At 35.6% G+C, this 17,247-nt stretch overlaps 1 protein-coding gene across 3 annotated transcripts; it reads right to left on the reverse strand.

Annotated features, from left to right (window-relative positions):
• Nucleotides 1-2,090: 2,090 nt before the first annotated feature.
• On the reverse strand, nucleotides 2,091-17,010 carry GTF2A2 (general transcription factor IIA subunit 2). Of its 3 annotated transcripts, none has more exons than XM_079126612.1 (6): nucleotides 16,854-17,010; nucleotides 13,115-13,168; nucleotides 12,097-12,215; nucleotides 11,226-11,330; nucleotides 5,431-5,557; nucleotides 2,091-2,389 (listed from the first exon to the last, which is right to left on the reverse strand). In XM_079126612.1, exons 3-6 carry the CDS (start codon nucleotides 12,166-12,168, stop codon nucleotides 2,364-2,366), a joined length of 330 nt encoding a protein of 109 aa, XP_078982738.1. In that variant the 5' UTR covers nucleotides 12,169-12,215; nucleotides 13,115-13,168; nucleotides 16,854-17,010; the 3' UTR covers nucleotides 2,091-2,363. The 3 variants fall into 3 exon arrangements, with proteins under 3 accessions (XP_078982738.1, XP_078982740.1, XP_078982739.1); XM_079126614.1 differs by having other exon boundaries at nucleotides 16,888-16,987; XM_079126613.1 differs by lacking the exon at nucleotides 13,115-13,168 and having other exon boundaries at nucleotides 16,854-17,009.
• Between the last annotated feature and the right edge of the window lie 237 nt (nucleotides 17,011-17,247).

Consider the following 17,247-nt stretch of genomic DNA (forward strand, 5'->3'; position numbering starts at 1 on the left):
GAATGTGGCAGCAGAATTTAGTTTTATTTCTTTTGCTTTTTATTATTTAAAGAAAATATTTTTGGTACCAGGAATTGAGCCTAGAGGTGCTTAACTACTGAGCCACATCTTAATACTTTTTGAGACAGGGTCAAATAAAAAGGGTCTTGTTAAGGCTGACTTTGAACTTGTGACCCACATACCTCAGTCCCCACCTTCCAGTTGCTGGGATTACATGTGTGTGTGGGGCACCATGCCTAGATTTTTCAATTAACATCTTATCTGATGCATAATATACATGTGAAAAAGTACAGAATCCCAAATACATGGCACAGTTTTATGAACACACCTGTGTAACCAGACCCCCAGAGAACACCAACATCCAAGGTGCCCCTTTCTGTGGTGGCAGTTCCCATTCTACATCCCCTGCAATAGTGAACAAGGGTTCTAATTGTTCTACATTCTCACCACTTTTTTCTTTTGTGATAGTGTCCATTCTAATGGGAGTGAGGTGGAGATAAACACTTTTAAAGATGGTTTCATTGTGTAATTTTTAATACATCTGTGTGATCCATTCTCTTTGTGTATGTACAAGTGTCTTTTACTTTTTTTTTTTTGGTATTGGGGATTGCACACAGGGCATTTTTACCACTGAGCTACATCCCCAGTTTTTTTTTTTTTTTTTGAGATAGGGTCCTGCTAAGTCGCTGAGGCTGGCCTCCTGTGTCATGGGGGTCATGGGAGTGTGCCACTGTGCCAGCAGTAACTTTTTAAGTTCTTTATCTGTAAAAACGGAATACATTTCTTTCTAGAGTAATAGTTAAGGCTACTCAGGAGAATATATGTAATACATATAGCATTTGGTCTCACACATATTAAGTTAGTAATGCTGGCTATTTTATAAATAAGAATTTTCATTTCTGTGCAGCTAAATAAGTTAGCTTTGGGTACTTAAAAAATGATACAATTATAAATAATGTACTTCTTGCCACATCTGACAAAAGGGGACTATGTGTAGTACAAAGAACTTTTAACATTTTAATAGGTTTATCAAAAACTATTTTGCCAAGTATTACTACAAACTCTTTTCTCAGGTGCCTTTCCATTCATATGTTGTTTGTTGAACATTTAATAGGTGAAATAGGTTCAACCATGATAGGGAATATCAAAATCCTACTCTTACAAAATAATAGATGGCCAAGACTTCTTTTTTATGCGGTGCTGAAGATTGAATCCAGTACCTCACACACGCTAGGCAAGCACTCTGCCACTGAGCTACAACTACAGCCCCCTTAAAACTTTTTAAATCTAAAATGGTTGGTCTTGATTCTTCTATAGTCAGCTGCTAAATTCCAGTCACTCAATTATCTGGGGCCTCATATTCTGAGTTTAGAAATACCACATTCTTCATCTTATTTTCCTACTTAAACAAGGGAAACTTCTTTCCTTCATATAAACAAATGCCACACATTTTAGTAGGACTTTTTTTTTGAAGTCTAATAGTAATATGTAGCTCATTTAAAAATGAAAATTGATCAATATGGCTAGTTCAAGAAATAATTTACATGGAGACTATGTTGTTTGGAATAGATTTTTTTGATTTTGCTGCAGAAGTTGTCTAGAGATCATCTAACTTTTCCAAATCAAATTGCATTTAGTTCTCACATCAATTATTTATCCTTGGTTTTATACTTTTAAAAAATGTAAGAGTTCAACTGGGTGCCATGACACACACCTATAATTCCTGTGACTCAGGTGGATGAGAAAGGAAACTCAGACTTGAGGCTAACATAGCAAGTTGGTGAGGTACTGAGCAACTTAGTGAGACCCTGTCTCAAAATAAAGAGAGCTCTCTGAGGTAGATGCCTCTGGATTAAAACCCCAGTACCAAAAGAAAAAAAGAGGGATTTTCTTATAAAATTCTATTCAGATTTTAGTTCTGCCCCTGCTGATGCCTTGGATAAAGTTACAACTGACAAAACTAGCATGACTTTATTGAAATGACTTTATTTTCTAAGTTATTTGTAAGGAACATGATGCTTTTTCAAAATGTTCGTCTAATATCTTCATATTGTCTATTTGAAGCAGATCCACCAGTTTTTACTCGTGGCGAGTTTTAAAATGAGTTTATTAAAGAATGTTCTTAAGAAGGCAACAACTTGTGATTTGTCATTAAAAAAAAGTTATGTTTCTTCATGCTGTATAATAAAGGTAATGTAAGAGAATATAGTTATAAGCTTCTTTTTGCTGGAATTCTCTGATAGTACAGTACAGTGTAGTCATTTATGCAATGCTCGAATAAATTAAAAAAGTCTCTTCTTTGCTTCTCTTCAAAAAGTGATGACTAATAACAGAAGATGGCCTGAAGTCATTTCTTTTTCTATTCATTCTGTAGTATTGGAGCCAGTATCTAGGAAACAAAGAGAAAGAGTAAATTAAGGAGGAACTTAATTTTAATTAATACTGATTATAAAAAAAAAATAACTAATGGTGGTGGTAGTGTGCGGGGAGGGAGATGGAGGCTTAGGCTGAATAGGGAAGCTGACAGAAATGGCTTGAAAATGTCAACAATTTTCTTTTTAAGACAGAAAAAGACAACATTTTTCTTTCCATATTTATGATAGAGAGAAAGGTAAGCTGTACTATATTTGGTTCACATAGCTGGTACACAACCACGTTTTTCAGGTTCTCAGTCTTCCCAGTGAGCGGCATATTGAAATTCTACCTATTTTCTTTTTTCTCTGCTTCTGTATTAGGAATTCAACTCTATTTCAGAAAGCTAACTTTAAGAATAAAATGGATTTACTTTATAGTGGCACCTTAGTTATCTGGCATTACTGAGGAATGGCATTTTCTTAATTATTTAAATATATAGAGCTACCTGTAATGCCACACTATTTATACCTTAATTTGGGTAAAAACGTTTATTTTTCCAAGAGTGCATTCTTTTCTGCTGATATGGAATGGAATACAATCTAAGCTTTTCTTATGTGCTTACTTTTTTGTTGTTGTTGAAGATTAATTACTACACTTTGCTGTAAGTGAGGGAAGCTACTCAGAAGTTACAATAGATGAGGGTGATTTATTACTTTTTATCCACTGAAGTTTGAAGAAACAATCCTGCATTTTTAAGCAAGACTAACACATTCTTAGGACCATCAGACAGAAGCTCTTGTAAACAGAACACATACCTATACATGGTCTCTTTGATTATTAATTCTTCTCAGACACCTTCTTGACTTTTTTGGTTCTAAGCTACGGTTCGAAGGGTTGAAGCTCTTACTCTATTACTCTACATTCATGCTGTTCAATATGGTAGCCACTGGCTAGCCATATATGACTACTTACATTTAAATTAATTCAAGTTAGCTAATAATGTTAAAATATGAAGCTGTTTAGTTGCCCCAAATACATTTCAAGTATTCAACAGTCAAGCATGGTTATTAGAAAATGGAGACACAGAACATCTTCATCATTAGTTCTACTGAGTAGTGCTGGTATATGTCAACTCCTTTAGATAGAGGCCTAGCAATTACAATATTAATTCCCCAATTCTACAGTTCAGTAAAAAATTAGAAGCTTAAGTGTTACAAGGATGCTACCATCCAGTATAAACTTAAAAGCCTAAAGGTTAGGAGGATGTTACTGGATTAAAAGGCAAGAAAAAAATATGAAAAATTATACATTATCTGAAATACAGAAACAATATTATCTTGTGATCTAGAAAATAGTACTGCCTTTATAGGAATTAAGAAAAAAACAAAAAAGACACAAATATACCCATATCAAATATACAATAACACTGATCTAGCAACAAAAGATCTTAATTATCTGATAACTCTTAAGAAGTCAACTATGTCCTTAGTTCTTAGAATGATTATTCCTAGTTAATTCGAACAGTACAAGTCAATATAATGTTTGTAGTTTCAGAGACTTTGACATCTGGAAGATACTATTTTTCAAAAATAGGGCTGAAGGTATTATTTTATGCAGCCATCAGATATGAGATTGAAGAGAACAGTTAACACATGTATTTATAATGCACACATGCGTTACTATAAAAATATATTCATAAAGACTAGAAAGGCTTTACAATTAAGAGTGATTAGTTATCTCTAGGTGATGTTATTGATGTTTTTCTTTGATGTGCTTATGGACATTCTCTACATTTCTTTCCAATGATTAGGTACTTCTTTTGAAATCCAAAATATGTAAAACAAAAACCCCAACCCAAACCCAAGAAATGAGGCTATTACTTTCTACACTTCCATTTCTTTTGCTTCTCGGCTACCTGTTTACACCAAGTATGGAGGTGCATGCCCATAATACCAGTGACTTGGGCGGCTGAGACAGGAGAATTGTAAGTTTGAGGCCAGCCTTAGCAACTCAGTGAGGCCCTAAGCAACTGAGCAAGACCCTGTCTCAAAATAAAAAAATAAAAAGGGTTGGATATGTGACTCAGTGGTTAAACACTCCTGGGTTATATCTCCAGCACCAAAATTAAAATAAATAAATAAATATATAAATAAAATCAAAACTCTCTTTTTGGAGAGTAGCAGTCTTTTCTATTTAAATTCAGGAACAGATAGCTGTTTTATTTTTTATTTTTTGAGTGTTGATATTTATTAATAGTTGGGGAGTACTGACATATTAAAAATATTACCAAAAAAAAAAAAAAACTACCAAAAACTTATTTTTGATTAACATTAAGCACATGTTAACCAACATCATAAAATGTATGTCCATTAGGACCACAAGATAACAAAATAAAAGTTTTTGTTGTTGTTTTTTGTAGATTATTCACAGAAGACAATATAATTTACTAGGCAGTCTATACCCTGCTTTGCTTATTTAGGATAAACATTACTTGTGTACATTTAAAATACAATTAGCAAAAAGGATATAACTAATCATAGAAAAGAGAGCAGAGATATATAGCTTCTATAACATTTAAGAATCAGAACAAGTACCTAGGTCTGCAGTGGAACATTCACTTGCATAGATATCATAGATTAGAGGAACAGATATTTACCATTATGGCTGCAAGGTTCTTAAATCTGTTTTAAAATAATTAACTTCTAAAATATAAAATGTATGGCTATCCAGCGACATAGAAACCTTAGGATAAATTGTCAACATTAAAGAATTTTGAAAATCTGATAAGCCCTTAAAATTTGCAACTGGAGAAGAAAAACACTGTTTCTTTTCCTTAAATTCAATCTGTGTAAGTAGTCTAAGTGTCATGTGAAATGTATATACACGCCTAAAATCAGTAAGAGGACTGAGATCTGGAATTTAGAACCTGAGACAGAAGCCAGGTCTTTAACTGGAAGTTGATCAGTTCTCCCTCTTAAGGTTTTCCGAAAAAAAAAAAAAAAAAAAAAAAAAAGTATGGATTGTCTAAAGACTCATAAAAACAAGATTTCAAGTAGCAATTAGGGGAACACTTACTTTTACCATCACAGGCTACAATTTTCACTTTATCCACTTTAATAAGTTCTGTCACCTCTCTGAATTCAACATCATTCAATACAAAAGTCCACACATTATCGCAGAATCTGTATGTATTTAGAGAGCCCTTTAAAACAAAACACACAGTGAAGTGTCATTTTTTCCCCTCATATTTTTCTCCAAAGCAACTTAAGAGAACTTAGTTACTAAGAACATAACTGTTAAAATAATGTTTAATGCTTAGCTGCTTAAGATTTTAATTTTAATCCTATCTACCTAAAAAACAAATGAAAGCAAAACCCTGATAAATTTGCTAAGTCAAGTGTTAATACCCATTTTAATTGGACTATTTTGGCACTATAAAAGAGTCTGCAAATTACCTGTAATGAAGATAAGTGGTATGAAAATCTGAATTTGTATTTCTACTGCCCTCATGTGGCTAAATTATGAAAGTTCATGTGAAGTTTTTTGTAAAAACGTTTTAAAAGCTACTTATTTTACTGTGTATATTCTTCCAACTTGTACAAAAGCAAGAATTTCTTAGAAACACTAAATAAGTTTTAATCTTGTGATTTAGCTCAGATGTGTAACTGGATTAGCCACTAAGAATTCAACATTGTCTTATGCAATTGACACTCTTCAAAGTTGTTTTTTTACTTCCTAAAGTAAAAGGTATACCTGAACATTAAAAGAAAACATTTTTTATAGAATGTGGTCAAAGTGCAAGAATAGACACCAAACAGAATACAATCAAAACCTAATATATACACACATGCATACCTATTAAAGAATTTAGTATGAAACAAGACATTTAAATGCCTAAAATCTTTAGTTTAGGAAAAACATTAAACACAAAAATATTCACTGTGGTATTATTTCTAACAGCAAAATTGGATTCAATCTAAAATGTGTTATGAAGTGAGAACGGTCAAAGAAACAATGATGGCTATGAGTGAATTAGTTAAGGAATTAAATAAATTTGAATAATCACTGTGTACTACTCTGCTGGGCTCTGAGGTTATGACGGTAAGCACTGGTCCCTGCCATCAGTGAGTTTAGCAGGGAGGCACTGAAATAAGCAGTGTAAGAGTGCCGTGAAAGAGTAAGTGACTGGGTACAATGGTGGGAGTAAAGCAGAGATGCTCAAGAGTATGGAAAGCACAGGGCAGAGAAAATTTCTCTTGCAAAGTACAGGGAAAGTTGAATCTTGAAGAATGAGTAAGAGCTAGTCAAAGGAGAAAAGTGGGACAGTGGAAAGAAGACTGACACTTGGAATTGGGTGGGAGAGTCCAGAAAACAATGTTTTAGATTTAGGAAGTACTAAGGTGAAAGAGACAATGGAGATCACTTAAAGCCTATGTCCTATTCTCATGTTGTGTTTTCATTGCTTGGAGGTCAATGGAAGACTTGAAGCAGGAATCACAAGATTAAATCTGTCTTTTTGGCTATGACAAGAAGAATGGGTTAAAGGGGAGTATGGTTGGAGGCTAGAAGACCAGAAGCCAATGCCTCTTAGAGGTAGCCAAATTACAGGTAAAAGTAGCTGTACTCCAGTAGTACCAAGGGGAACAGAAATGGAGAAATTTTGAAAGGAAGACCTGATAGAACTCGACAAGTATGAATATGGTGGAGAGACATAAATCTATGGTAATTTCCAAGTTTCTGACTTAAAGAATAATAGATTCACAGAAAAATCCAGTTTGGTAGGAAAGTTAAATTTGGAACATAATGAGTTTGAGACTAACTTATTATGTGTGTCTAGCAAGGGGACATTAAGGGACAGCAAGAGACGGTAAGGGAGTATACCAATTTTTACTAAGGCCACATGACTGGATGAGATCATGCAAGGAGAATATCTGGCTAACACTGAGGAATACCAATTTTTGTGACAACCAGAAGAAAACTACAAAGGAATCTGAAAGAGGTTAGGGAATATAAGAAAGTATAAGCAAAAATTCTAGGAAGTATGGGTTTCAAAAAGGAGAAAATGATCAATGTTTATCACAAATTATGTATTAGATTTAGGCAAAAACAATTTGTCAAGAGCAGTTTCAGTGGAGTGGTGAGAAAAGGATAGAAAATCACTTATGACATAGTGTAAGGCAAAAAGCAATCACTGCCACATATGGTGGTGCATGCCTATAATCTTAGCAACTCAGGAAGCTGAGGCAGGAGGATCGTGAATTCCAGGCCAGCCTCAGTAACTTAGTGTGGCCCTAAGTAACTTAGTGAGACCCTGTCTTAGAATGAAAAATAAAAGAAAGGGCTGGGGATGTAGCTCAGTGGTAAAGCACCCCTGGGTTCAATCCCTAGTACCAAAAAAAAAAAAAAAAAAAAAAAAAGAGTAAATGTAACAAGATATGTTTAAGTTAGCTGTGTCAATAACTTGAACAAAGCATAAGGCATGTTACTAGGATTTAAAGTTAATATGTGAATATTCACTTTCAAATATAAACAATTTTAAATGTAGCCTGGAGTGAAAATTGGCTTATATGTGTTGAAATTCTGTTAGTTGTAATATAAATACATATACTTCATTTGGTTTGATGAAGTAAAATGTTATAAAACTTGACTGTGAAACAATTTTATTACTGCTCTCTTGTATTTATATTAAACATAATTAAACTAGCATATTAGCTAGATAACCCACATGCCATATTAGCTAGATAATCCCAACAGCTCAGGAGGCCGAGGCAGGAGGATCACAAGCTCATAGCTTGCCTCAGCAACTTAGTGATCCCTAAGCAATTTAGAAAGACTGTGTCTCAAAAAATAAAAGGGACTGTGAGAATGCAGCACAGTGGTTAATCGCCCCGGAGTTCAACCACTGGTACCAACAAAAGAGAACAAACAAAACCCCAAACCAACCAAACAACCCCCCGCCCCAAAACTTAAAACATAAGTCAGGTGTGGTTGTGCATGCCTGTAATCCCAGCAACTAAGGAAGCCGAGGCAGGAAGATTGCAAGTTCAAGCCAGCTTCAGCAACTCAGCGAGGACCTAAGTAACTTAGCGCAACTCTCTCAAAATAAAAAATAAAAAGTACTGGGGATGTGGTTCAGTGGTTAAGCACCCTTGTGCTCAATCCCCAGTATCAAAAACCCAAAAACATATGATTAGATAGTAATTTAAATGTATTTTTTTTTGGATGATCTGGTGAACCTGAACCCCTAACATGAAATAACCTTTACTGCATTTTAGTTACTTAAATATTTTGCTTTTTCATTGCTTTGAGTCCATCTACTAGTATCTCAAGTATAGTATAAGAACTGAATGTTAAATTCATTCTTTATATTAAAAAAGCCCCTGCTATAAAATATTTGGCTTTGGTCAAATACTGATTTTAACAGTCATTTGGCCAAATTATACCTTCAATGCATCGCCAATAAATACAGTTGAAAACACACAAAGACACACATACACAAATGTGCACGTTTTATATACATAAACGTGTGTGTGTGTGTATATCCAAGACAACATTTGGTTTTCTAAGATTAAAATAAAATTTTAAAAGTTACCAATATATGTTCATTACAGAAACATCAAAAAACAGGGAAAAGGAAACTGTCAGTGTTAGCCTATTTTTCTGGACCATTAAATCTTTTAATGCTTAATTACTGATTTTTTTTTCTTCCAGTGCTGGAGTACTGAACCCAAGGCCTCCCAGGCTCTACCCCCTAGCTCTTCATTACTGTTTGAAGCTCAGTATTATGATGTTTAAGTAGTCATTACCTGCATCTGTGGTCATACAATGACTCTTGAAAAGTCTAGTTATATATACTAGTTCAATGTGAATCTTCTCCCTGAATAATGAATTCAGCTCAAGTTCATATATTTTGACTTTTTTTTTTTTTACTATACCCAAGGGTTATTTTTCCTTTAACATCCTACTAAGTGATCTCACTTATATGGAATTCATATAGGATTTCAAACAAAAAAAATTAACATGCTACAAAAGATTATTCTTTTAATTGGCGCCTAATCTTCTTGCTAGGCCAACAATAAAATTATAAATAAAAAAATTTAAATGTGATTGAGCATTGTAGCTGTGGAAATTAGATATTACCAATACATTATACCTATTCTCTTTGTAATACACTACACCAAGCTAAACAGAATGTTATTCGCAAATATTCTGGACTTAAAAGAGATCAATTCTGTTGTAATCTGAGGTAGGGGACAGGGGTAGGGAGTAGGGTGATAAAACGAGTTACAGAAGTAGTGATGTGGAAAAAAAGAAAGAATGGAAAAATAAGTCCTGGTAAAGACTGAGTACTTAAATCTTGTAGAAAATTGAGAAATTTACAAAATGCCATGAAAGAGAAATACAAATATCAAATTACCTGTAAATTTAGTCAAAGAGATCTAAACTAGAAACCTACAATAATGCAACTAAAACACCATTTAGGCCTTGTGAATCCTATGGTCTCTGGTAATTCTCTACCATTTTTTTTTTTTTTTTTTTTTTGTGGTGCTGGGGATCGAACCCAGGGCCTTGTGCTTGCAAGGCAAGCACTCTACCAACTGAGCTATCTCCCCAGCCCTCTACCATATTTTCTATATGAGTAAAAGTTTATGGATCAACTTAGAAATATAGGGTCAGGTTTAAAATGGATCACCTTAGAAATATAGGGTCAGGTTTCAAATGGCAAACTGGGCAGATTTCTACATGGGTTATATAGACAAAAACTAACTTTGTCAGAATTATTACTGTTAAATATATTTTACAGTCTTAAAGACAGAAAAATGACCAGTAGATTCTTTTTATTTTTTTTATTCAGTAGATTCTTTTTTGTAGACATCTTTTATTCCAGTTAGTTTTTAGGCATGTGAAACTGATAAGACACTCATTTATATACAATATAAAATAAATGCAGATTTTATCTCTTTATTGAAATTTAAGTTAAATGGCCTTATCTATCTTGTTTACCTCTGTATTACCAGTATCTAGAACAATGCCTGGAAAGGCACTTGAAAAAAAAAAAATTTTTTTTTTTTTAAATCATCATCAAAAACAAAAAAACCCCAAACCCCAAATTGTTGAGGTTCTCTTAAAAGCAAGGTAACCCATAAGTCCTTTTCGTATATTTTAACCTTCTAATTCTACATTAGTGTTAGGTCCTATAACACAATATAGGCACATATATTAAATAAAACAGGATAATAACCAATCACTATACATTGTATTACAGGACTCCACCAATATCATAATGTGGTAAGACTATGTCTGTTCTATCATGCCTTTTAATGGGTCCTTACTATAAAATCACCACAAAACAGAATTTGTTCAGCTCTGCATGACTCTTGCATGACAAAGGAGGTCAAGTTGATAAAATAAATAGTTATCTACCACTATTTCAGGTTTTTATAAGCCAAGTCATCTAAGAGTAGGTGGGAGGCAACATGAAGTTCCTAGAAATAACTCTGTACAATTTACCAATAGGTGAAGGCCAGAGTTTGAGAAATACGACTGAATTTTAGGGATTATTTCTATACTACTTACCTTCAATTTTAAAATTAATGTTTTCAGGCATATGAAATCTCAGGAATTCTTCAGGGCAGGTAGCCAAACATACAGGTTGACTTGTGAAACAACAGAATAAAAATCTAAAGACAACTCTCTCTTACATTAAGTGGATGAACTTGGTATAGAGCTGATTTAAAAGTATAATTTAGTTATTACAAAAAAGTTACAAAATTTGATTAGTCATCTCTTCCTCTTATGATTAATTATCATGTAGGGGGTCTCAAAACATCCCATGATGAAGGCTTCTAAATTTAGGAAAATAGCCTTACCCTGAAATTGACTCTGTTCCTGACCCTCTGAGCCAATGCTGAATTTATAGCCTTATCAAACTGAAGTAGAACTTGAAGGGCAAGTTGGGGGGTGATCTGTTGAGACTGAGAGAAAATAAAAGGTCATAAATCCTTGTAGGGAAGAACATTAAAGACAAAATAATACGCAAATTATCACCTAAAATTTAATTAAGTTACCCATAGTCTCTAAACTAGAATCCCTTATTTTCATTTACCATAACTGACAATGAAGAAGCCTTTTACACTATCTTGACAAAAAAAATAATTTTGAAAAGGAAACATGCAGTAATTTTACAAAGCCAGAATGAAACTTTGCTATCTTTCCTCACAGTGTCTGGAAAGAGGTGTTCAATAAATTGGGGGAGCCAAGTTTATTCTAAGTAAAAAAACAGAGGGTAAACACACACACACACAGATTAAATCTTACTAAAGACCATTTAATATCTAAACAAATGGATATATTTGATATGTTTTTAGCTGGGTTGTTTAAAAATTCTTCTAAAATTAAAATATAAATTAAAAATTCTAATTTAAATCTCAAAAGACTATTAAATTACATAAACTTTTTTTTTAAAACTACAGAGAACATGCCTTTCCTCTAAATAAGAGAAAGGTAAAATCATCAATTTCAATTTTTAACAAAATATTTTGAAATATTCAACTGTGTCATTTCATCATTTTGTGTTCTATTGTTAGGACAGGACAATAACAAAGAATTTAAGGTTACTCATCAGTCAGTGACATGCTAAGTAGTCTAGTTTACCCCATATTTCTTTGCCTGGGATAAGGGATATGACAAGAATTATCATAGCTCTAAATGAAAACGCATTGATTTTTTTCAGTGTCCCACCTGTATGAGCTCATCTAGGCTCTCCTGAAGACTGTTTCCCAAAGTGGTATTTCTGTATAACTGATATGCCATGGCTTAGGAGGAAGAAACTGCTTTTTCTTCAGGTTTGCATTGATGTCCTAAAAGTTTAATATAAAATCATTTAAAAAGGTCACACTGTAACATTGTAAATTACATATGCAATATAGTCTACTTCATATATTTTAATATAAATTATAATTTTAGGATTTTTGAGTAATTGTTTTTCCTAGTTATTTTTCTGTGATTTTGAAATAGGCATTTATATCCTTTGAATATATTTTAAAATGTGTCTTTACTATCTTTCAAAAGTTGGCCTTCTAAATCTAGACTTTTTCAAGTACCCCATCCATTCTACTTGTGATAAAATCACTGATCTAGACTTCTTCAGTGAACATTTGCATGCCTGCCCCTTTATTTATTTTCCTCCTCTCTTAAAATTCAGTAATTATAGAGTGCCTACCAAGAGGATGGTACTGTGATAGGAACCAGGGAGAGAAAGATGAAAGAAGACATACTCCCAATCCTAGAAACTTAAACCCTAGAAAGGGTAGCAGACACTCTTAGAGAGGGTAACAGGCATACAAAAAGGTTAAATTCAGTATAAAATAAGAACCAGATAGAGATATACACAGCATACTATGGAGGTTGCCTGTGTACTGAGTTGATTCAGAAATTTCCTGATTCTTCCAGTCAGACTTTAGCAGGAAAATCGTTATAGACTGATAGAACAGAAAAATAAAGTCATAGAAGTATGAAACAGTAAGGTTTGTGGTGAACTATAAACCTTTCCATATTATTACTGCATAAACATGAATAGCAAGTAGTAGGAGATGAGGCTAAAATAGAGGGCACAAGGATTTTCTTTGCAGAAGTGGTGCAACAATGAGAATCCCTGAAGCACTTTTAAGTATGAGAGATCAGACAAGTTGGCTCAAGTGTGAGATTAGAAACAGATGAGGGATAGGGTGGCAGTAGTACAGATTCAACAAATACTTACTGAATTTCTACTACACGTCAGGTGCAAGATCCCTGACCTCACGGCACTTGCAGTCTAGAGATGGACAGGAGAACATATATTCAAGGAGTAATAATAAGATAAAACTCAGCAAAAATAATGGTCAGTCATCAGTCTTCACATCACACATTTTGTCACTTACGTTTTCTTGAGACATTGCTTTGGCTTTTGGCACATTACTCTTAGTTCTTTCCTCCTACCTCACTGGTTACTACAATTCTTGTTTCCTTTTGCAGATTTCTCCTCAGCTCTCTATTCCACCTACTTAAGATTCCTTAGTTCTTTTCTTCATATGCTTTTCAATTTATCTAGGCTTATGGCTTTAAATACGATCTACTTGTAGATGATTCACACATTTTTTTCTCCAGTACTGACTTCTCCCCTTGAACCCATATATAAAATCATCTACTTGATACTGAATACAAAAGTCAAGCAGATGGCTCAAATTAAATTTTCCAAAAAACAGGTCTGTAATATTACCATTCCTTCTAAATTGGCTGTTCAAAGTCTTGCCCATCCCAGTATCTGGTAAACCCAGCCTTCCAGTAAGACAGTTCAAAACAGTTAGGTCAACTTCTTTCTCTCTTCTACCATCTTTAATGCTATCACTCTGTCACAATCCTGTCACTAAGATTAATGCAATAATCCAATACATGGTCTCTTTGTTTCTCTCCTTGTCTATGCCATCATCATCCTTAAGTACATAGCAGCCACAATGAGACTTTAAAACAAGGCAAATTACATCACTCATCTATTCAAAACCACCAAATAGCATTATACCATCTCCGAGTGAAACCCATCATGTCCTTCTGACAGTTTGCAAGGCCTATGTGATACTCACTCTGCTCTGGTCATACTGGTCCCTGGCTGTCCTTTGACAAGGCAAGCAGTTCTTGCCTTTGACCTGGCTGTTCTTTTTGCTATGATTTTTTCTCCTAGATACCTACATAGTTCACTCCTTCAACTGATTCAGATTGGTGCTCCAAGTCACCTAGTCAAAAAGGCCTTCTGTCATCAAGGAATTATGTTCTTTCCTCCTTGTACTGCTGTATTTTCATTCATGTCAATAACTGAAGCTGAAATACATATACTTTTACTGTCTCCATCTAGTACATTGGATGATCCATGAAGGTAGGGACTTTATTATATATTTACCACCCAGAATGATGTATTTAGTATGCACTAAAAAAGTATTTGTTGAGTGAATAATGGTGGCATTAGTCAAAGTAGTAATGTCAAATATTAGACATATATGTCTAATATGTCTGGTTTGTCACTATAGTCACCTAAATCTAACCCCTTTACTTTTGCATCAGGTTCTCTCTTTCTAATACACTTGAGAAAACTGTTCTAATAATTGAACTGTTCTTTCTCGCGCTCACCACCATTTTCCTTTTTATGTTCATTTCCATCAGCAAACAAACTGGTGTCTACTTCTCCTATCTCGGGGAGAAAAACCAAAACCCAAAACCTAACTTACTTTCCCTGCCAGCTACTTTCTCTACTCCCCTTTACCAAAAATCTCCTCAGAGTTGTTTGTTCTCACTGATTTCCATTTCCTTTATTTTCTTTTTCTCAACTCATAGCCAGTAGGTTTTCTGCTTCTAGCACTCCAAGGAAAACAGATGGTGAAGGTTACCAATGGCATTGCTAATGCTAATCCTCAATCCTCAGAGGACTAGAGCATTTGATACAGCTGATTATTCACTCCTCGACATTAAAGGACCTTTGCTTGGCTTCTGGGACACTTCAGTTTATGGGTTGCCATGTTAACTCAATGGTTCACCCATTTTGTTTGTTGGTTGATCCTCTTCTCCTGAAACTTTTAATGTGATAGGACACAATTTTCCATTTCTGCTGTCTGCACCTATTCCTTAGTGATAACATTTATTTTTATGGTTTTAAATACCACTTCTGATGATTCTCAAACATGCATACCAGCACAAAAGTTCTCACTAGGGGATTTAGCTGCCTACTCAACACATCTACTTGTTGTCTTTCCCATTTCATAACTCCATACTTCTATGTCTTAGACAAAACTTTGAAATGCTCCACATCCAAGTCCTCAAAAATCCACGAAGATCTATCTTCATTCAAAATCCAACCATTTCTCCACTATTATCACCCTGATCTGAGTCACTATTATAGTCATTTGGATCTCTACAATAGCCTTCTGATTTCCTGGCACTCTACTCATAACCCATAGCTAGGTGATGTTTCAAAAATATCAGTTAAAACATGTCTCTTTTCTGTTCAAAACTATGGTCCCCTACAATGATCTGGCTACCCATTATCTCCCTGACCTTATCACCTTATTCGTCACCACCTTGCTTATCCTTCTCCAAACAGTAGCTTCCAGGCAATTCCTTGACCACAAGTATGTTCCTGAGAGCCTTTATGATGGCTGTTCTTTCTGACTAGAATACTCTTCCCTAGAAATTCACTTGACTAACTCTCTGAAATTCCTAGTCTTTGCTCAAATAGCACCTACTCCGTAAGGCCTAAACTGACCATCATATATTTATTTATGTATTTATTTACGTATATTTATTTATGTATTTTTTTGGGGGAAGGGTTACTGGGGATTGAACTCAGGGGCACTCGACCACTGAGCCATACCCCCAGCCCTAGTCTGTATTTTATTTAGTGACAGGGTCTGAGTTGCTTAGCACCTTGCTTTTGCTGAGGTTGGCTTTGAACTCGCGATCCTGCAGCCTCAGCCTCCCCAGCCGCTGGGATTATAAGGCATGAGCCACTGCAGCCGGCTCTGAAGATCACATTTAAAAGACTAATTCCCACACCCACTCTAGAACTTCCCCTAGACCCTTTCTTGCTCAATTTTCATGACCTTCTAACACATTCTGCATCCAACAGAATGTAAATTTCATGAGGGCACAGATTTTTGTCTTGTTTACTTAAGTAAACTGGGCGTCTTTAACAGTATCTGAGATACTATGGGAGCCAAACAAAACATGTTCAACAAATGAAAGAAAGTAAACTTCAGTAAATATAATAATGTGTGTGAAGGTGAGAGGTCCCAAAAGGAGAGAAAAATTTACCAACTATGAGTACATAATTTGTGTCATACTCCATTTAATGTCTGAGAATTAAGAAGAAAACAATTATCAGGTGATTAAGCATTTGTTAAATTGCTTGCTTTAATGATACCTGAGTCTAAAAATTTCTTAGTGTTCAAATCTTTGAAATGTGATATGAACTACAGAAATTTGGTACTCCCTTTTCATTTTGTAGTTTAGAAAATCATTAGTTTTCGAATTCCTGTAATCGGTTCGAGTCCTCCTAGACTGAAGGATCCAGTTAAAATTGGTTCCTTTGTCAGAGTTCGCGTGAGGAAAGTTGAAAGGCAGACCTCCCGCGACGGCAGTGAGACTCTTAGGGAATGCTTCTCGAAATTCGGCGAAACCCGCACGCGGCCGACCTGGACGCTTTAAGACTTAACTCACTAGGTTGAGAACAGGGTGCTGGGCTGACCACCTCCCCAGGTCCGTTTAGCTGGCGCCACGGGGCTGGCGTGCCGCCGCCTCGCCCTCTTCCCCGGCACCGGCCGCCGAGTTAGTAAGGAGCCGCTCCGGGCCTCGGGCACCAAGAACCCTCCAAGTCACCCTGGGAGACCACCCAACCAACCGCAGCCCGGCTCCGGGGGCGACAGGGGGCGCGGCTCGGGCTTTCCCGCGCTAACCCAACCCAACCCACCCACTACCTGCGGCCAAGGCGCTTCCCACTAGGGAACGCACAGAAGCGGTGCCGCCAGGAGCCTGGCAGGAGGTGCCCACCTCGCCGACCACCTCTTCAGACGCCGCAGAAACCGCAGAGCTGGGCCTACGACCCGGAAGCGCTCACGGAACACGGAAGTGACACCAGGCCGCTGGGCCCGCCCACTCCTGCTCAGCGCGCCGCTCAAGTCTTGCGAAAGGTTGGGGGTGAGGAGAATTAGGGCTGGGCTTTCAAAGCCTGCAGCGGCGTGAACTTACCACTTGAGCAGTCCACCACGTTTACTAATTCACTCATAAGAGTAGTTTAATTTTTAAAATAGAATCGCCACTGTTAGGTATACTTTTTGAAAAATGTAGGGCACTTCCGTTTTGCCTGGGTTG

Source organism: Sciurus vulgaris (genome assembly GCF_902686455.1).
Source record: "Sciurus vulgaris genome assembly, chromosome: 2".
NCBI classification, from domain to species: Eukaryota; Metazoa; Chordata; class Mammalia; order Rodentia; family Sciuridae; genus Sciurus; species Sciurus vulgaris.